This window comes from Pongo pygmaeus, chromosome 3, assembly GCF_028885625.2.
Source record: "Pongo pygmaeus isolate AG05252 chromosome 3, NHGRI_mPonPyg2-v2.0_pri, whole genome shotgun sequence".
NCBI lineage: Eukaryota > Metazoa > Chordata > Mammalia > Primates > Hominidae > Pongo > Pongo pygmaeus.
Genome location: NC_072376.2, coordinates 172,407,032 through 172,428,223, shown reverse-complemented (window position 1 = coordinate 172,428,223; position 21,192 = coordinate 172,407,032). Strand labels below are relative to the sequence as shown.

At 37.3% G+C, this 21,192-nt stretch overlaps 1 protein-coding gene across 15 annotated transcripts in view; it reads right to left on the bottom strand.

Moving 5' to 3' along the window:
• Nucleotides 1-21,192, bottom strand: part of RAPGEF2 (Rap guanine nucleotide exchange factor 2) — a 259,251-nt gene that overhangs the window by 3,514 nt on the left and 234,545 nt on the right. For 5 of the 15 annotated variants that reach the window (XM_054484381.2, XM_054484383.2, XM_063664250.1 and 2 more), the window contains 13 exons: nt 18,264-18,421; nt 17,379-17,619; nt 14,852-15,235; nt 13,689-13,900; nt 13,475-13,598; nt 12,822-12,845; nt 11,557-11,780; nt 9,880-10,089; nt 6,369-6,521; nt 5,470-5,592; nt 3,737-3,962; nt 2,594-3,153; nt 483-788 (listed from right to left, as the gene is read on the bottom strand). In XM_054484381.2, coding sequence (XP_054340356.1) covers nt 483-788; nt 2,594-3,153; nt 3,737-3,962; nt 5,470-5,592; nt 6,369-6,521; nt 9,880-10,089; nt 11,557-11,780; nt 12,822-12,845; nt 13,475-13,598; nt 13,689-13,900; nt 14,852-15,235; nt 17,379-17,619; nt 18,264-18,421 — 2,945 coding nt within the window. The remainder of the gene's footprint in view (nt 1-482; nt 789-2,593; nt 3,154-3,736; nt 3,963-5,469; nt 5,593-6,368; nt 6,522-9,879; nt 10,090-11,556; nt 11,781-12,821; nt 12,846-13,474; nt 13,599-13,688; nt 13,901-14,851; nt 15,236-17,378; nt 17,620-18,263; nt 18,422-21,192) is intronic. The other 10 variants (XM_054484386.2, XM_054484387.2, XM_063664252.1 and 7 more) reach the window with 5 other exon arrangements.

The following is a 21,192-nucleotide window of genomic DNA, read 5'->3' as shown; positions in this document are numbered from 1 at the left end:
AGCCATCGCACCTGGCCTATTCTTTTTCTTAAAATAGGGTCGCAGAAGTACTTCAATTTTAGTGAGAATTAGAAAAGAAATCAAGTCATATAAACACTGTATTTTAAGTGACTCCCTCCATAATCTTTGGCATTTTTTAAGCCATTTAGGGAAACACACATACACAGACACAGAGAAAGCAGTCAAATTGTAGTGAGAATTAGAAAAGAAATCCAGTTATATACACACTGTATTTTAAGTGACTCCCTCCATAATCTTTGGCATTTTTAAAGCGATTTAAGGAAACACACACACACACACACACCACAAGAAAGCAGTCAACAGCCGTAACCCTAAATTTGGAACTCTGAATATAGTGTACTTTGTGTAGTGTATGGTTAGACATAGCTGACTGCAGTGTTAAGACAACAGAAATGCCTTGGGAAGCAGCGTAAGTGAACACATCTAACTTGGAGGTTTTAGGAATATTTATGTGCATATACCATCCTCCTCGGTGGAAAACCCTTGGGACTGATAGGGGGCGAGGCGCGGGTCCGACTCGTTCGGTTTATGCCACTGAGGTTTGTTCACAGGCCTGCTGCTGGTGGGATGCCCATGTGGCTGCTGTACGGATGAAGGCCCAGCTGTGTCGGAGGATCGTGCGACCATCCGCGATCTCTGAAGGGCCACGTTGTAGTCTGGCGGTTTCCTGGTGGGATGGGAGTGCCCTTCTGGAAAGTCAGTAATGGGAATTCCAATGTAGCCGGGAGGGGTGGGCGGGGGCTCTCGATACCTGCCCTCCTTTCGCGCTAGAGTAGAAACAATGCACCAGCATTAAAAACTAGTTCATGCCACAAAATGTATTAAAAATATAAAAATAATGATTAAAACAGCATCCACGGTGTAGCAGCTCATGTGCATTGTGTGGTGTGGGTTGGAGGCACGGTGTGAGGCAGGCCAGGGAATGCATGTCACCTAAACCACATTTCACAACGGCTTATCTCTGTGTGTGAAATAACTGGTGAGAGAAGCTGCTAGTCCATCTAAGTACTGTTATCTTTAAATGGGCTGCTTGTCCATTTATAATGGTCTGTAACTATAAAACAGTAAGATTAAAACCTAACCCCTGGATTTATTGGAAAGACTGAAGCACAGGAAGAACCTAAGTACACAGCACTATGCCTAGAACCTGTTTGTGCTTGGTACAAGTTCCCTTTTTCCTCTCTGCCTGCCGGATCTGCCCTCTTTCTGGGCATTTATCTTTACCAGGCAGAGAAGCAATTCTAAATCACTCTCGGGTCTCAGGACTTCACTTACAGAAACAGTGAATTAAAATAAATTTGGAAAAGTCGCACAAAGGATACCAATTTAAAAACTCTAAAACTATTACTATAAGGTGTCTGTTTTTCTTAAAATCCCTTTATTGATGCTCATGACCTAGAATATGAAACCTGTATAGGCCAGTAAAACTAAAGTTTCATTTTCTTGAACTTTTAAAACTCAATTGTTAGGAACTAAAAATCATTCTTCCTTCCTTTGCAATAAAAATTCCGAGTATTAGTTGTAAGCACTTGAAAAAGTCCAACCTAAGAATATTTACTAACTGTTTTCTCCTTATTCATTGTAAAAGGATATTAAACTTGAAATCTACCCATGACTATTTACATGGCTAAATAACTACGATTTTCCTACTAATAAAAGTAATGTCTGTAATGATTATACTCCAGAATTTCTCACTCTACAACCTATCATCTGTTCCTACACTTCATCTATATAGACGTTAATTGTGCCATAGAAAATACATCTCAACAGGACTGAGGGAGCATGAGAGCCTCTTCTAATAGGAACAGCAGCAGCAATAGCTTTCATGTACTTAATGAATCTACTATCTGGGCACTGTTCTAAATACTTTGCATAAATTTCCTTGAATCCTCACACTAACTCTATTAAGTATAAATTATTAAGCTCATTTTACAGATGAGGAAACAGGCACTGTTTTGTATTTTACCCAATGTCACAAAACTAATAAAGTGGCAAAACAGGGATTCAATCCCCAGTCCACCTGACTCCTAAGCCCGTGCTCTTAGTCATTACACGATTAGCACCTTTCCCTCCTTCTACAGTGTGCACAAAGAATTGCTTATCAAGAACAATGTGCGTTCAGAATAAAAATCAATGGAAGACTTTTAAATATACAAAGTGCATATAGTTCTAAATACAATCAAGAGAACAAAATAGAAGAATAAAAGATATAAAAGAGTTTCAATTAAAGAAAAATTTCTCCTCTATGAATAACAGGAATCCATCCTGATTTTCAGGTTAAGAGAAAAAAATTAGATTAGATAATATCCACAATGACAATCTACTCATCCTGATAGCTAAGATTTATTGAATGTTTCGTTATGTAGGAATAGATCTGTAGGTACCTGATCACAAAACCTGGGCTCTTACACTATTGATTTCAAAGACCTTAACACACCACTAATTTGGAAGTCCTATATAGCAAGGGAGAAAATGAGGAAAAGAACCAACAAACACATAATTTTACTATTGTAATAAATTACATTGAAGACATGATCCAGACATGACAAAGTCCCCCAATTTTAAAGCTTACCAATGAGCCCCTTTGTAGTACTTGATGCCACAGCTATGTGGGCAGGCATGGGGACAGGCTTGGTTTCTTCTGTGGTCACAGACGTTAGGCTACTGCTTTCAGCTTCAATGGAAACGTCCTTTCCACCTCTCCGCTTTATTGTGCCTGTGTCACCTTCTGAGTCTTCTCCCCAGTAACCTGTGGAAGATGCCCAGCTTGCTCGGGACTGGGCTTGTTCAAGGCTCTCTCTGCTTTGATTTTGCCTGTTATACTTTGTGCTATGATCAGAAAACATAATTTGGTCCATATGACTGCTTGATGCCCATAAACCTGCAGGATCCCCTGAATAATCAAAGTGAGTATGCCCGAATGGAAGAGTCTCCCAGCTTCTCTGGTGCTGGATCGTCTGTATATTATCATGGGAGCCACTTGAGCATGACGTCCAGCTCCCACGGCCACTGTCAGCAGCATCAAGTGACGCGCGATCCCCCTGATCCTGGGAAAGTTCCTCTGTACTTGGAGAAGAAATTACTGTAGCTGTAGCATATAAGCCTCGGCCCTCGGACATTGGTGCATAGGACCTAAGTGGTTACAAGAAATGGAAAAGAAAAAAAAAAAACAAGATTGGTAACTAATTCACCTATGATAAAACCAAAATACCCTTTTTCCTAGAAAGGTAGCTTGCTTTCATCCCAGAAACAGGATAAAAGTAGCACTGAATTGCCTTATATTGGCCAGTTCTGCCACGTCTAGCCTTCTGACTTTTATCATTACTATAAAACAGGCATGCGGGAAAAGAACGGAACGTGCCATAAAAAAAAAAAAAAAAAATTCCCCAACAACATTAAGGGTGGCTCAATATAATTCGATTATTTCAGGAAGGCAGCTCATACAAAAGAACTGGGATGGATCCTACAGTCAGCCTCTGCCTTCAGCACAGAACAACTGTGTTCCAGTGAAGAATAAACTTAACTAAAAAAGCAGTCTGCTTAACAAAAATAACATGATACTTAGTGTAGAAATTGTGAAAATCAGAACTGGGATGGGAGAAAAATTCTTAGGCATTATGTAAAATAAATAAAAACAAACACTGGAAGAAAAGACTCATTATTAAAAGAGAGATGGAAAGATAAATTCAAAAGAACATTAAAAAGAGCCACCTACCCCAAGCTATACTGATCAGGTTCCATCATGGTCCGCCTCTCCATCCTGCCCATCCCTAGGTTTGTTTCCACGATGCTGACAGAATGCCTCTGGCGCCTCTCATCGTGCAGTGAGACTGGCACTGAGTCAAAAGACGAATTGCTGACAATACTGGATCGTGAAGAAATTTCACTGTGACCAGAATCTGAAAAATTATCCACAGTACCACTGGGAGCCAAAGTATAGCCTGCATGAGAAATATGACCGTATTAATTAGACTCTCTAGGTTTATAACATCAAAGGGAAGTCTACCAAATAGAAGCAAAAATAAAATGCAGGCATAGATATCTCTATAGAAGTGGGGAGAAAAACCCCATTTCACTTGTAGAGACCACATGACTAAAAGACAAATGTTTTATTCTAATGAAGCTTAAGTTGTTTAATCAAAGTTTAGAGAGGAAAAAAGAAAGTATCCTACAAGCTAGGAAAAGATGCAGAAAAGGCACCACTCGACTATTCTTAGCTCCCTTACCTATATAATTACACTATTAGTCTATAGAAAAGAAACCATGAAGAATAACGGATCAGATTTTAAAGTATGTTTTTTTTCAAAATGCAAAGCCACTGATCTTGTTTTCAACAGTTTTCAATTTTTAGAACTTGTATGGCATAGACTAATTCAACTGGAAATACCTGTATCCTACCTACAATTTTAAGTAAACATATAAACAAAAAGAATAAGAAATAAGACCTGAAGATGTCTTTGAATTTTTGCCATTTGGTTTTTCAATATTAATATTGATTGAATCACATAAAAGCCAATCGTTTTGAAGGAGTTAATGGGCACTTTTCACAAGATCATTACTATAGAATATCTAAACAGATGTCCACTTCTTGGTCTGAAAGGACCCTAACTCTCTTTTGTTACTAAAAATAATTTTGAAAGTCACAATGGAAGGGGCCTATCTTGATTTTTTTGTTTTTGAGATGGAGTCTCCCTCTGTCACCCAAGCTGGAGTGCAGTGGCGGGATCTTGGCTCACTGAAAACTCCACCTCCTGGCTTCAGGCGATTCTCCTGCCTCAGCCTCCCGAGTAGCTGGGATTACAGGCGTGTGCCACCATGCCTGGCTAATTTTTTTTTTTTTTTGTATTTTTACTAGAGACACAGGTTTCACCATGTTGGCCAAGCTAGTCTCGAACTCCTGGCCTCAGGTAATCAGCCTGTCTCGGCCTCCCAAAGTGCTGGGATTACAGGCATGAGCCACTGCACTCGGCCCTATCTTGATATTTTTAATGAAAAAAATCCAAATCTTCTTTCTCAATATTCATTTTTTTTCTTGTCTACATTACTAGGGATCTCATGTTACTTAAATATTGATTTTATCTTATATGCAATGCTAATTTCTTCAATGCCACTTACCTAAGAAAAATTAAAATCTAGAGCATCTAAATGTTGCCAGTTTAAGTATGTTCTTTCAGTATATTGGTAATTCCTGATTTATTTTTTAAAGGCTGCACAGGTCTTGATAAGATTTAATGTGTTCATTTATAAAATGTCTTTTTATAAAACCACACTGCAAGTTCTGACAGATAAGATTTAAAGCCTTCCCTGAACAGTCTGCTTAAAAAAAAGTTTCAGAAAAATAAATCACTCAGATGGAGCACTTGACATTTGGAGGAATTCTCCCATTTTCATTAACTAATGAGATGATTCCTCTCTTTCCCACCCCATTTTTGGTTCTATAAACCCCACCTATCCCATAGGTCCGTGGTGCATTGTTATTCTTGTTACTGTTCTCACTTCCAAGAGAAGAGGAGGAACTGGTTAAGTCCAACTGCCCGGAGCCAAAAGATCTCAGCTGATTGCCACTGCCACCTAACAACAGGATGAGAAAAGAATTGAGATGCATCCATGTAACAAGGACAGGAGAGACTGATACCCATACAAAATGCACAGATGTCTGAAATATCTACCAAGTAAAGCAATACCTGTTGCGTCAGTGAAATTTAACAATGTATTAAAAGCCCTTTTGGCCTTCCTTTAGGGAAAACTAAGTCCTAGCCATTTATTATTGGCTTACACTCATTCAGTTAAAAGGGTAGGAGGAGGAAGTAGCTTGAAGAGTTATGCAGCAGAAAATTACCTACTCTTTTAATATGAGAATGTATCAACATAAGGAGGCGACTCTGAGTACCTAAAATATAGTCTCTTTAAAAATAAAACCAGGTAGCAACCAAAAAGGTAATCAAGACCTGTGTTAATACAATGAAAAAATAAATCAGGAAGATATTAGTTTTTTATGTTTTCAAAGCCCTCTTCTCTGTACTAATGTCATATAACTAAAGTTAGTTAGAACAAATTGTAATATAAAAAATTCTTTGTATATTTACCATGAATAAAAAGTAAATGTATTTTTAAAAGGCTTCTTATAGTTATAAATTTAATACTATTTATTGTAAGTATAACATTTTTAAAAACCACCATTCTTCCAAATTTATAAACTGAGGGAAAAAAAATCCATTTGGCATTACAAATGAGCTCATTTTAAATTACTATAATGTTAAGAATTATGTAATACATTACTCTGGAATTTATTATAGCCAAAATGTATAGGTTTCAATACAAGAAAACAAAAAGTAATTTAATTCTACCTTTCCTTGGAGAACTCTGTGGAGAAGTAGGAGGAGAAGAAAGCTGCGAAGATGCATTTGATACTGTATCTTCAGCCTGTTTCTTGTGACGTTCCAAACTTCCTTCTTCAGACAAAGAAAGAATTTTTTTTAAAGCTTGTGGAGAGTTTATGCCTATAATAGAAAAAAAAAAAAAAACCTTAAATATGTATTTTCAAGTCTGAAAATAAACACCATTTATGAATAAAAAACTTTTTTGTGTTAAGATTTAGTATCATTACACTGAGATTCAACCTATTTACAATCTAAATGTTCTTTGTACTCTTCATGGTCCACACAGTAAGTGCCTACAGAAGGCAATGAGATACCCGTAGTTTGGTTTCAGACTGATATCTGCCACAGTACCAGAAATATATCGCTTTTGATATTTTAAGTTATATTCTAAACTTTGAAGTAGTCACCATCTTTATTCAACAATATGTTAGGCAACAATGAAGAAAAAATGGACAATTTGGAAACACTGAATTTAGGATGGAAGTGGCACAGCTAGACATGTTTATTATTAGAAACCAAATTTGAGTTGGAAACTGTTTTGTATCCTTGGAAAGGGGTAGCTCAAGGGAAGTGAGAATAAAGGGAGAAGAGTACAGAGTCAGGAGCTAAGAGGAGCTAACTAGGAAAGTGAATGAAAGCGCTCTAAGGAATTCCATGCAGTTAATACTTGATCAAGTAAACAGATGAAAGAGAGGGGCGGAAGAGACCATGAAAATGCTGTGTCACAAAACCTTGGAGGAAGGTTTCAGAAGAAGGAAGTGAGCCAGCACCACGTGTAGGATCCAACAGGATGAGAGTGGAGGAAAAATTATTCTATATGTCAATGTAAGATGATTTCCCTCCTCAAAATTATTTTTCATAAATGAGGAAGTTACACTGAAATATTTTACAAAGCCTCTCATATTACTATGAGGCACTCTCAATTTTATTTTGAACAACAGAGAGATATTTGGGAAGGCACTACAGCCTGAAACTACCTCAAATTAGTGTTAGCAAAATTTAACAAAGATTTAATCCTTCATTTCACTTCATGTAAGCAGTTTGCTGTTGTTTTAATACAATCTTTTTTAAAAAAAACTTTTAAAGCAATAGTTTGATTACATGTAGAAATCATATACACAGGAAATAAAGCTAATTGAATGGGTAGTTTCGATCTGGAAAAAATTTCCAAGGCCAGCATCATACACAGATTCAAAAAGTACTATCTTTCAAACCACGTTGGATGGATGTGAAGATATTATGCCTGAGAAAGCTGTGTGAGATACTTCAAAAGTGGTCCTAGTGATGACGAAGACACCAATGTTAAAGATGTAGAAAGTATATAGAACAAAACTATTTCATGGACTGGAGTGGGGGGAACACCTGCAGCGTCTCTAAATTAGTATTTTATATACTGTGACTTTAAATGTGTATGTTAAAATAAATATAAGACAACATATGATATTTCATCCACATTTCTAAAGTTCATAAATGGAACTAAAGACATTTTGAGAGCTACGGCTTCAGAAACATGGGGGATAGAGCTTTATACTCAGACACATCTACATTATATTAAATATGGCTAATAGGCATTTTTAGCTAAAGTGAAGACTGATAATCTTCCATATGAGAAGTTCTGCATAAAGACGATACAGACTGCAGGGGATTCAGGAATGCATGCATATTCAAAACATAATATATAAAGAAACACATAATTCAATGTGTTTGTGATGAGAGGATCAACACAAATATTTGAAAGGAGAAATGTATCAAGGAAAGGCGTTCTTTTCTTACTCTCTCCCAATATCAATAAAGAGGACACTTGCTGATCAGATGGAATGAGGTGAGGATACAGAGAATGTGAGGGGTCTACAAAATGACTCTCACCCAAGCCATACAGATGGGCTGTAACTGTGCAGGGACTTAGCTATCAACACCCAATTTTATCTAAGTATACACTTCGCTATCTATCTCTCTATATCTATCTATCTAATCTATCTATCTATCTATCTAATCTATCTATCTATCTTATCTATCTATCTATCTATCTATCGACAGAGTCTTGCTCTGTCGCCCAGGCTGGAGTGCGCTGTAACTGTGCAGGGACTTAGCTATCAACACCCAATTTTATCTAAGTAAACTCTTTGCTATCTATCTCTCTATATCTATCTATCTATCTATCTATCTAATCTATCTATCTAATCTACCTACCTACCTACCTATCTATCTATCTATCTATCTATCTATCTAACTATCTATCTATCTATCTATCTACAGAGTCTTGCTCTGTCGCCCAGGCTGGAGTGCAATGATGCAATCCCGGCTTATTACAATTTCCATCCCCCAGGTTCAAGCAATTCTTGTGCCTCAGCTTCCCAGGTAGCTAGGACCGCAGGGTTGTGCCATCACGCCAGGCTAAGTTTTGTATTTTTCGTAAAGACGGGGTTTCCCCATGTTGGGCAAGGTGGTCTCCAACTCCTGGCCTCAAGTGATTCACCCGCCTCAGCCTCGTGAAGTGCTGGGATTACAGGCATGAGCCACTGCGCCTAGCCTACTATCCCTTTATTTTTAATAATTTATTTTTTATTAATTGTTTCATTCATATATACATAGAAAAAAAAAGAAGCTGTACATTTTATGAAAGATTATTGTGTTGTACCACTTCCACAAAGAGGCTAAACTACTAGATATTTTTCTTTCTTTTTCTTTTTTTTTTTTTTGAGATGAAGTCTCGCTCTTTTCGCCCAGGCTGGAGTGCAGCAGTGCGATCTAGGCTCACTGCAAGCTCTCCCTCCCGGGTTCACGCCATTCTCCCGCCTCAGCCTCCCGAGTAGCTGGGACTGCAGGCGCCCGCCACCTCGCCCGGCTAATTTTTTCTATTTTTAGTAGAGACAGGGTTTCACTGTGTTAGCCAGGATGGTCTGGATCTCCTGACCTCGTGATCTGCCGCCTCGGCCTCCCAAAGTGCTGGGATTACAGGCGTGAGCCACTGTGCCCGGCCGATGTTTTTCTTTTAGTAGGAAAGATGAAGTGTAATTTAGTTCTTTCATATTCAGGAGTTAGTTGTTTTATTTTTCCCCCTAAGTTATAGAATCAGTGAGTCAACAAATAAGAATTTACCTTCAGACAATTCATTTAACTTAAAAATATTCTGCTTAAATCCCAGCAGTTCGTTGGTTGTAAAGCAAAATCAGTTTAAATAATGTAAATGAACAAAGCATCTTCTGCCCTTAGCAAAAATTAATAGACACATAACTTCTCTATTAACACCCTGTCATAGCAAATTAGCATGATTAAATGAGATATTACTTATAAAAACAACCCCTTCCATTGGCAAAGTCAGGTTTAACTTGCTGAGTGTTCATGTTTTATTAGGAGCTAATAATTACAGAGAAACTCAAATATATTAGACAAAGTTATCCAAGACAAATTTTTTTTCCTAATTTGCAAACCATGACAGTGAATGGCACCAAAAAAAGAAATGAATGTAATCACTTACCAAAAGGTGGGAGATCCTTTACGGGCACTTTCTTCCGCGAAGGATAAAGGGACACGGCGGGAACCTGCAGTCCCTGGTTGATTTTATGTGCTGGTGGTGGCTGCTGCTGGGGCTGTGGCAGGGACTGAGCTTTCTGTTGTGACCCTGCCCTTGGAGCTACTGGAGAGGTCTCGGATTTGACAGGCTTTTTGTCACCAGGATTCTTAGGCACTGATAATTGTTTGGGTTTGAAAATAGAACAAAGAATTTTAGATGCTAGTAGGTATGTAGAAGATAATTCTAGAACTGTGTGAGCATTTTCTGCAGTTAGAATACTAAATTAATGCACACCTTTCTTCCTGTTGCCTTTATGAAGCACAGAAAATGGACAGGGGACCGTAGTTACAGAAAATATTAGATATGTGGCAGGACAAAGGTATCTATTTTATGAAGTCAGCAATCTCAAAAGACGATTATACTATTAAACACCCCATTAAAAATATAGAAAAATGTGGGTAGTTCAATATGTTATATCCATGTATATGAAAGACACAAATACATGATAAAAGCTACAACAGGAAAGTCATCAGGCACTATTTTTCTAAAACGGTGTCCCAAATTGTTTGACATGTATGTGCTAAGTTTTTATTTAATAAATGCTGTCAACTGCAATCTATTTACTACCACATTCCTAGGAGGTAGAATTATCTATGCAAGCAAACAGTAGCCAATAATGCTTGAGTATTATACTGAGTATATATTTTGTGGTAGATAAATGGTAAAGCAATTTAGGACAATTAAATGTTGTATATGTAGCATTTTAATATTCAAAACTCAATGACATATGTATGCTTCCTCCCTTTTACACGCCTGGAAACTAAGGATTAGGGAGGTCAAGTAACTTGCCTAAGGCTGCATTGCTAGTAAGAGGAGACAAACAGGATTTGAACTCAGAGACCACTCTGACTCCAGAGGACAAGCTCTTCACCATGACACAGTGCTTCTACAGCATCCTAGGTAAATCTAATAATCCAAATCTACTCAAATCACCTATCTAAATTAAATCCTACAGAAGACATCTTCAAACCTGCCCATAAAAGACACAGGTGTGTACTGAATGGAAAATGCCTTTGGTCTTGTAAGTCAAGATGCAGATTTAGAAAAAAAAAAAAACTGCCCCATTTATAGATTAACCAGATTTTTAAAGGCTATTGTGGTTCACTGTGGAGCAGAATCATTGCTCTAACTAACTGGTAGTTGAATTTGTTGTTGGGTGTTGTCTGGGCTAGTGGTTAAAAGGCAGCCAGCACACCCAATTTTATGCCCTGACTCCCCTCAGGTTGCCCATACTTTGGGGGTAGCTTTGTGAGAACATAAGACATGTAAATGGGAGCCATATCTATATATGCGTCTGTTGCATGTGTACTGGTTGTGTCCAGGTGAAACTAAAGCAATGGGTTGCCTTAGATGTGGACAGTGTCATCCTCCACATACTAATAACCCAGTTGACATGACGGCCTGGCCGTGCACAGTGCTACCCAGTATTCAATATTAGCATTCTAGGGAAAGACTAGTATATCTCAGGATTGCTAGCTCCCCCTCTGCACTAAGCCTTATTTTGTCACTGCCCATACCACTGCACAGGAAACAAATCTGCATTCTAGCCAAAGTCTGCAGCCACTTTAAGGAAAAACTCACATGTGTTGGTTGCTGGCTCACACTGCAGAGATAATGTCTGAAGACTCTCCTCGTCCATTTCTAGCTCCAAATTGGAAAGGTACTGCTTCACTTTTCGAGCCATTTGGGCATCTTCGTAAAGCTTTTTGGCATTGAGAAAGGAACTACGACGTACCCGCTTTTTATGACCACCTGTCTGAGCAACATCTAGCACTGTTGCATTTGTACTACCCTGGCTGAGAGACCTGGAAGATGAAAAGGTAGATATGCAGCTCACTCTAGCATGGGAGTACTTTATCTATGTAAAACGTGCCAAGACTGATATTAATATTCTATGTTCAAAAGGTCACATGCCCCATTCCAGTGAGTAAACTGTTACACAGGAATATAGAATACAGATTTTAAAAATTTAAAGAATATTATACATAATATACATATAAAAATATATGTTTGGCACCTGTTCAGTTCCAACTAGGAAATTCTACTTTTCACCTCTATAGAGTTAAGGCAGTTCTCTCACAGGTGCCAGAAAACAATAATTACATATAAAAGCTCATGCAAGAATACACAGCTATAATCATTAAGATTTGCAACATTAAAATTACTTCTCCTAAAGAGGATATTATACATAAATTTAAATAAAATTAGCTACAATGTTCACAATTGTCTTCTTATTCTTTGAGTTGAATGTGGTGAGTTTTTAAAGTAATACAGTCAATCTGTTAATAAAACAATCATGCAAATGTAAACATGTATGTATGGAAACCATTCAGCATATGAATTGTTAAGAATTATTTTTAAAAAGGATTGGTTTATACAGAATGAAAATAGTAGTTAGTTGAGCTGTAAAAAATTTGGGTTTAACACCTGGGGGCACCTATTTTATATTAAATATATTTATTTCTCACATATCTGTGAAATATTTTAATTGCACAATTTTTCCTTCTAATATCCTTCCTCCCCTCCCCCTACTTTGAGCTTTCTGCATTTCAAGACACACCAATTATATTAAAATAAAATATTTCTAAGAGCTCAGAAAAACTGGCCTATAGTTCCCCAGAACAATCATCAATCATTTCACAGCTCTCATGGATCATGACTTCAAAAGCAAAAGCCCCAACGGATTAAACTTGAAGTCAGTTTGCCATCTGAAATTCTGCTACAGCAAGAGGGTTAAGGAAAAAAAATGCAAAAATGCAAAGCATCAGAAAATACAGCAGGTAAGAAAACAATGCAATGAGCAGAATAAGAACTGTGTGTGGGTATGCAAGGTCTCCACCACTTACCCCAAACTCCGCCATTTCTTCTTCCTGTAAGTGAGAGCCATGGAGATTGAAGCATGGGTGTAGAAAGAGAGACAGAAAGATCACAAGCTCAGAAAGAAAGGACTAGACTTCTGATAAGCAGTTCTAGAAGCCCACAAACATTAAACTGCATAATCACCTCACACACGCAACTTTACTAGAAATATTTTTCTGGCTTAAAAGACAAATACATTTAAATTTTTTGTTCTAGAATTAAGACTGACTTTTCTCTCTTTCACTGAATTAATCACTTTTTACTACACTGCTAGCTAAATTTGTTGTGTGGATATTGAGACAAGACTATTGGGGTATTTACATATTTTAGTGCATACTACTAGTTATGAGTTTTAGCTCTACAAGTCAGTGTTCTGAGAAATAAGAAACAAATAATTGTGACTACTACACTGAAAATGTCTGAAAGACAAACTGTTTTTACTGACAGCCGAAAGAACACTTTATACAGAATAAGACATTTATTCCAAATTAGAGCTCACAGGTGATTCTCAGCACATCCTACTATAATTTCTGCCATACTACAAATATAAATACTCAAACTTTTTAAAAATCATTTATTGGGAAGCTCTAAATTTAACCTTCTCTACTCTCACACGTGTCACTGAAGATGACATACTCACCGAGTCCTGAACATGAGGGCAGGGTCCATGTTCACCGAAGCCATTCGGCCAACGTGACGAATTTCTTTTGCAATCATCCTTAGCTTCTCAAAATTGACCAGCCCGTCTACTTTTGAGTCATTTCCTGAAATTGACAGAGGAGAAAAAGGAAATCACATGGCATTTATTCTGTGCTTCTCCAAGCAAAGATGGAAACCCTCTGCCTTATGTTTACCTTCGTGAAGGAAGGTGAGATCCTTTTTGATAACTGGGAATAGAGGGATTATGGGAGGTTGTAGGTTTTGACTATTGAGAACATTGCGATATTTTGCCATGTTTCTGGAAGGATCAAACAGGTCTTGGAGATCTTGAAATAGTTTTTCGTATTTATTGGGAAGTTTCTCCCAGGTCGTTCGCAGTCTTGCCACTGGTGCCAGGTTTAGGCCACTGAGAGGAGAAAAAGAAACGTGGTATAACAACTAAAGTAAAATAGTGTACAGATTATTTATTGACATATAACATCTCTATGTTTATGCTTTATATGCATAACAATTTACAGAAGGCTGCATAAGAAACTGTTCATGGTAATTCTGGGGAATGAAATGGCACAGGGAAGTAGGGTCAGGGTCAAGCCAAGGCGTTTTACTCTTCTCTTCCCTATAGACCTACTTCATCTGTTTACTATCAGCAAAACCACTTGAATATAAGTATTGATGCTTTGTTTCCATACACAGCAGTATGTACATATAGCAGTGCTTAGCCCATAGCGGCCATTTGATAAAACCGACTCAGCAAATATCCTCTAGTAATAAAATAAAAATAAAAGCTATGAGAGTAATGAGAGGATGACTAAACTCCCAGACAGAGAAAATGACTAATAATCACCCTCAACATCAATATAACTAATTGTTGCCATTTTTTTTCTTCTAACCTCAATCTAAGCTCTTAAAAAAAGGGAAGAAAATTAACATTTCCTGGCCATCTGCTTTGTGCTATTTGATGGAACTCCACATACATTATATCATTAATCTTGTTGATAACTCTTTGGGGTATTGTTATTTCCACAGAAAAATAAACTGATATTGAGAAAAGCTGAAACAAACTTTAAAAAAAAGTGGGGGATATAGATTTTCTGAGCTCCAAATCAGAACTTCAGATGCTACCAAAATGTTTCCTGCTTAATGGCTTCTTCAAATTTCTTCAGGTTAACACAGCTGTTTTTTTGATACGAGAGATTTTAAATTAAGGATTAAGGTTAGGATTCAGAGAAAAAGAATTGTCCCTTATGAGTCAATTAAAACCTACTGCATTTATACTAATTATACGATGTTCCTGGACTGATACATATTTTAAATCTGTGAACTGAATTGAATCTTCAGAAAAAATGTGCTCTCTTACCTAATGATTGCAAACATTGAGTTAAAATTCTTGCATTCCCTACAGTGCAGTGCTATCTTGATGAAATGCTTAATGATCTTCATCCTCTTCAGCTGGTTTGTTTCTCTGAGAATTTCAGATGCTACCCAAAATGTTTCCTGGTTAATGACTTCTTCAAATCTCTTCAGGTTGGCACAGCTGGTTTTTGATCTGAGTTTAAATAAATCATCTATATATTCAGTAGGTTCAATGTTGCGAAAGAGTTCAAAATTTCGCATAGAGAGCTGTGTGGCAACTTCCACAGTGCTGAGCTGAAGGAGGGAAATTTGACTCTCTCTCAACAACTCCTGAGCATCTTCATCTGAACAAAGAGTTTCTGTTTCCATGTTGTTTTTCAGATAATACCTATGAAAAACAGAAACATATCAGAGTCAAAGCCTAAGCAGCAATCTCATGATATTCCTTGAAAGAATAATGCTACTGTTTATGGAAAGTTTGAGAGAACACTGATTTGAATTATGGAAGATTTCTTTTCAACTAAGACAGACAGCGCAGCTGCTATCTCAGTTACCAGGTCATAGAACTGTCTATCCAGAAGTAGGTGGTAGAAACAAACAAATCACATGGAATTTCACTTGTACTAGTTGGACTTTCTATCCTTTCTTTTCCTGCTTTCTGAAGTATTTTACCCTTTTTGCTAAAAATAACAGAAAATAGCCACATTTTTAGTTTAAAAAGGAACTAGGCCCTAAGGCAGGAAGCAGGAAAAGATTAGACCCAAGTAGGTCATCACTCTTATTTTCCCAATAATCTGTGATTATTGATGGGCCCAAATTGTAACAATCCTGGTTTACTTATTTATTCAAATACCTAAGAAACCCTAAGCTACTTCCCTCTATTTGATCCTATGAATAGCACAATCCTACAACAGGTTAACTTTAAAAAATCTGGATTTTCATAAAAACTCTACAGGTAAGTGGATAGTAGGTATTACACTTATTTGTCAGAATAGGCAACAGGCTCCTAAAGGTTGACTAGTTAATGCCAGTGCCAAAATGAGAACACAGGGCTGGAGCCCCTTTTCCTTTTAGGCAATTTGTTGAAAATAGCATTAAGATGTTTGTTGTGCGCATGCACGTGCGTGTGTGTGTGTGTGTGTGTGTGTGTGCAATTTGTTGAAAATAGCATTAAGATGTTTGTTGCGCACATGCACGTGCGCGTGTGTGTGTGTGTGTGGTGTGGTGGTGGTATTTTTTGTTTTTTGTTTTTTAGACACATGCTTTCTCTGTGAAATTCCATAAACGAAAAAACAGAATGAGCACAGTAGGGGCCCTGCTAAAAGGTTTTTTTTTGTATATTTCACCAAGGCAAACACATATGACAGAAAATATATACTTTGCGCCCTTGACTTTCACAGATTTAACATTCTCCATTTTGATTACTCATGAAGCCCATGACGGACCTATCTATATTTTTCTTCAACAATGAATGTGAATCATGAATCTATAGCTCAGTGGAGCTCTGTAAAACTCCATCGTGGTTCCAGATATATCAATGTGCATTGAAATGATAATTGGAAAAAACAGAGCTACTAAAACAAAACTATTTGCTAGTGTTTGAAAACAAAAGTGAAGAGGAATAGGAAAATTATAGTTGATGGCAAGAAAGTCAAAGGTTTGAATGAATTATATCCTGGTTTAAATCTATAACATGAAAAAGTCAAATACAGTGAAACACTCCATAAGTTAAAAATAGAAAGAATATGATTTATGGAACTGCTTAATTTTCAGTGTAGAAACCAGCCATTATGAGAACCAAAACAACTATTTTCTTTTTCAACTTTCACTTATTGTGACTTGAAGATAAAGTTACATACATCTAACAATGAAAATATCATTGAAGAGAATGATAAAATCAGACACAACAATTTCTTGCAAGTAATATGTGTGATACAAGCACTTCTGCAGCAAAGGACTGAGCTCTGTAGTAAGTAAAGTTTGGTTTCAGAGTTAAGAAGTGTATTTCATAGCATAATGTACAATAATGTACAATAACAGGCAGAAGTGGCCAACCACATTGTCACAGATGTCTCTGCCTAAACTAAGGAAACTCCTAGAAAAGTTGGGTATGCAGGAGCAAATGACACTAGAATATGATTAGAAAATGTGTTTGTGAATGTACATATCCAAAGGGAAGACAGCACCAGGGTTTAACCCTGTGACTTTATGTCAAGCATACTCTACCCTTCCAAACCAGGACCCTAAGGCAAGCATGAGAAGTTGCAGCACGCATTTTGGAAGTCAGTAACAACCTTCAGGTCATAGCGCCCTTGAACAAGTTCCTAAGAGATCCTTGTTAGGGTCAGTAGTCGACTGTGTACATTTACTTTCATACAGTAATTCTTGGTGAAAGGAAAAAAAAAACAACAACTACTTTTTAATCGCAGGGACACTTATTTAAAAAACACTTTGAAAATTGCTCATCTCTTAGACTTTGATGTGGGTTTGAAGAGGGGATAAAGAAATCCAGTAAGGTAGATAATATATACCTTCCACTCAGTTGTATTCTGTCAGCAAGTTTGGAAAGCTGATCTGGAAGTCTTCTTTGTTTGATTACTCCCTCAGGTGTGACAGAGACCTCACATAGTGAATACTGATCCGCTGTGGCAGTAACAGCAAACTCCCTGATAGCCTGAATGACCACTTCCTTTGCTGTAGTGTCCTTACTGATCATGATGTAGCGGCTTTGCTGATCAGCCTTAAAAACCCTTAGCACTTGATCTGGCAAGTCTGGGGGAAAGAAAAGTCACACACATAAGTAGAAAGAATTTTAATATATGGCAATGCAATTAAGCAAAGTAATCAGAAAAAAGCTCCTTAAGAAAAAGCAATGCTGAACTTTTACCTCTCCCTTACTCTAGGTCTTCCTCAAAGAATCAATCTACATGCTGTTTTGCTGCAAGAACACACCTTTCCCTAAAGACAACAGATTGAACTACAGACAGCTGCAAGCACATCAGTACACAACAGTAGCACTCAAGACTGTCATGCTGGCATCAAAGAAATAAAATTTAAATCCAGAGTTAATCTTTATTATATTGAAAAGTCCATTAATTAGACCTAAAATATGCCTCTTACTCTATCTATTTGATATGATTTAGTAATCATGGCATGGGATGTGTTATCTTCATTTTATGAAAGAAGAAACAAGTTCAGACAGATAATTTGCCTATGGCCATATAAAAATACTCTGCTGAATGTAAAGAGAACTGGTTCCAACACCTGATTTCAAAAATCTTGAAGTTTAAGTTTCATCCTTACTCAGCATCTGATATAATCCATGCCAAATGAAGAGAGATAGATTTAATACAACCATTATGTTAGAAATAAAAAGATAACTGTAAGAAAACAAAAGAAGTGTTGGTGATACTCACCAGGCGTAGCACTGAAGTCTAAAATGCGATGATGTGACTGCAATAAATCAGGATTACTGGATGATAAGGTTCCACTGACAGGCAATGCAGTTGGGATGTGCTTTGTCTGCCTTAATCCTACTATGCTGTCATCTTGAGACTGACCAATCCCAATATCACTGAACAAAGAGGAAAATTAGAAAATTATCAGCAAGTTAAAAAGTTGTACGTCATCACTATATAATAGACACAGACCAAAAACCATATTCCATTTTTTTTGCAGCTAATGTAAAAACACCATTAATAAATTTGGTTGAAAACTGCAAAAGCAACTACTGCTTAAGTGTATCCAACTCATTTTGCTGTTTTTGTTTTTTGTTATGTTTGTTTTTAGATATAGCATCTTGCTTTGTTGCTCAAGCTGGTCTTGAAACTCTTGGCCTCAAGTGATCCTCCTGCTGTGGCCTCCCAAAGTGCTAGGATTACAGGCATGAGTCACAGCACCCAGCCTCATTTTGCTGTTTAAGTATATAGTATGTTTCTCTAAAACCTACGGTTTTTCTTTCTTTCTTTCTTTTTGAGATGGAGTCTCACTCTGTCGCCCAGGCTGGAGTGCAGTGGCGTGATCTCGGCTCACTGCAAGCTCCGCCTCCCAGGTTCATGCCATTCTCCTGCCTCAGCCTCCTGAGTAGCTGGGACTACAGGCGCCCGCCACCATGCCCGGCTAATTTTTTTGTATTTTGAGTAGAGACAGGGTTTCACCATGTTAGCCAGGATGATCTCGATCTCCTGACCTCGTGATCCACCCGTCTCGGCCTCCCAAAGTGCTGGGATTACAGGCGTGAGCCACCGTGCCCGGCCAGACCTATGGTTTTTCTAAGTAGATAAGCCATAAAAAATATTAGTAGTTTCTCAGCATAGAAATATATTTAAAAAAAAAAATAAGTTCTAGCTTCTGATGGAAATGGATTTAAGAAAAAGCACATTAAAAAGAATACATTCATCTCACTCAACTGATAGTTCTGCATCAGAATGATAAATTATTTTATAATCTGACCTTCAATAGTTGAAGAAATTGGGTAAAATGAAAAGAGGAGGAAAAAAATCCAAAGTGTCTTAATTTTATTCTCGATGTTTTAGAGAAAAAATGAGATCACTATGCAGTCAAATGTAAGGAGACTGACACAGACATTATTTCTTGATTATACAGAGCATAAAAAAAAGTGGTGCATGGTGACATTTCCTAGCATCAAAGAAAAGCCAACAGAAATCCAATGACTCACTTTTAATTCTCTGATCAAAATTTCTAGCTACACATTTAAGTATCCAGAGAAATACTGGTTATTATTGACAGTGACAAACTCATTTCCATTTATAAAAAGCCTGTTACTGTGAACTCTTGAAACATGATTTAATAATATGTAAAAACTATTTCTAGATTTGAAGGGTCAACTGTTTCCAAAACAAAACCTCAAATAAAGCAATAAGCAAACACACACAGAAATAACTGGGGTCACAAGAAAATGGTTATATAGCTCAGACTAGTTTCTATAAACACCTTGAAATAAGAGGAAAATTATATTAAGGTTGGAATATAAACTAAGGTGTCATAAATAAAATGAAATTTAGCATTTATTAGTCTTTTCACACATTAGGGCTTGATCATAATAACTACTATTTTTAATGACTATGCTAAAAAAAATAGCAACATTTCTTCCCTTTACTTTTTTTTTTGAAAATGGAAATTATAGAGGCAAATAAGGGCAAAAACATTTTTTAAAGACAAAAAGTAAAACTAGAGACAATTTCACATTATACGAAAAAGACACTTGCACATGTTTTGTTTAGAGCAGCACAATTCACAACTGCAAAAACATGGAAGCAACCTAAGTGCACATTGACTAATGAGTGGATAAAGAAAATGCATTTATAGCTACACCATGGAATATTACTCAGCCATAAAAAGGAACAAAATAATGTCTTTTGCAGCAACTTGGATGGAGCTGTTGGTCATTATTCTAAGTGAAATAATGGTGGAAAACCAAAATCCCTATGGTCTCACTTATAAGTGGGAGCTAAGCTATGAGTAGGCAAAGGCATACTGAGTGATACAATGGACTTTGGAGACTCAGAAGAGGAAGGGTGAGGTGGGGGCCAGGGATTAAACAAAGCTACACATTAGGTACAATGTATACTACTTGGGTGATGGGTGCACTAAAATCTCAGAATTCACCACCACTATATAATTCACCCATGTAACAAAAAACCACTTGTACCCCAAAAGCTATTGAAATAAAAAAAATAAAAAAAAAAAAAGACAATTTCAGTGTGAATTATTTCAAATTCATAGGTCAGTCTGGGACAAAATTAAATTTCTATTTAATCATATAACAGGCATAAAGACTAAAAGTATTAATATTCTGTAAAAGATGAAAACTTTTACGTTAGTGGAATTTTATTTTTCAACTATATAAAGCAGTCTCTGCCAAAAACCTGCTATGTAATATATGACATGAGATCATTTTTATGGGCTCAGGACAAAGCATAGCTGGCTGGGCCACTCCAGCACAAAAGGCTACAAATATTAGCATCTTGCAGGCACACTCAACCTTTTTTTTTTTTTGAGACGGAGTCTCACTCTGTCGCCCAGGCCATAGGCTCACTGCAAGCTCCGCTTCCCGGGTTCACGCCATTCTCCTGCCTCAGCCTCTCCGAGTAGCTGGGACTACAGGCGCCCGCCACCATGCCCGGCTAATTTTTTGTATTTTTAGTAGAGACAGGGTTTCACCGTGGTCTTGATCTCCTGACCTCATGATCCGCCCGCCTCGGCCTCCCAAAGTGCTGGGATTATAAGCGTGAGCCACCGCGCACTCAACCTTTAAGAACCATTTCTCCACAACACTTTAACACCTTACATGATGAACTGCCTTTCTACTCTGTTTCTTTCTTT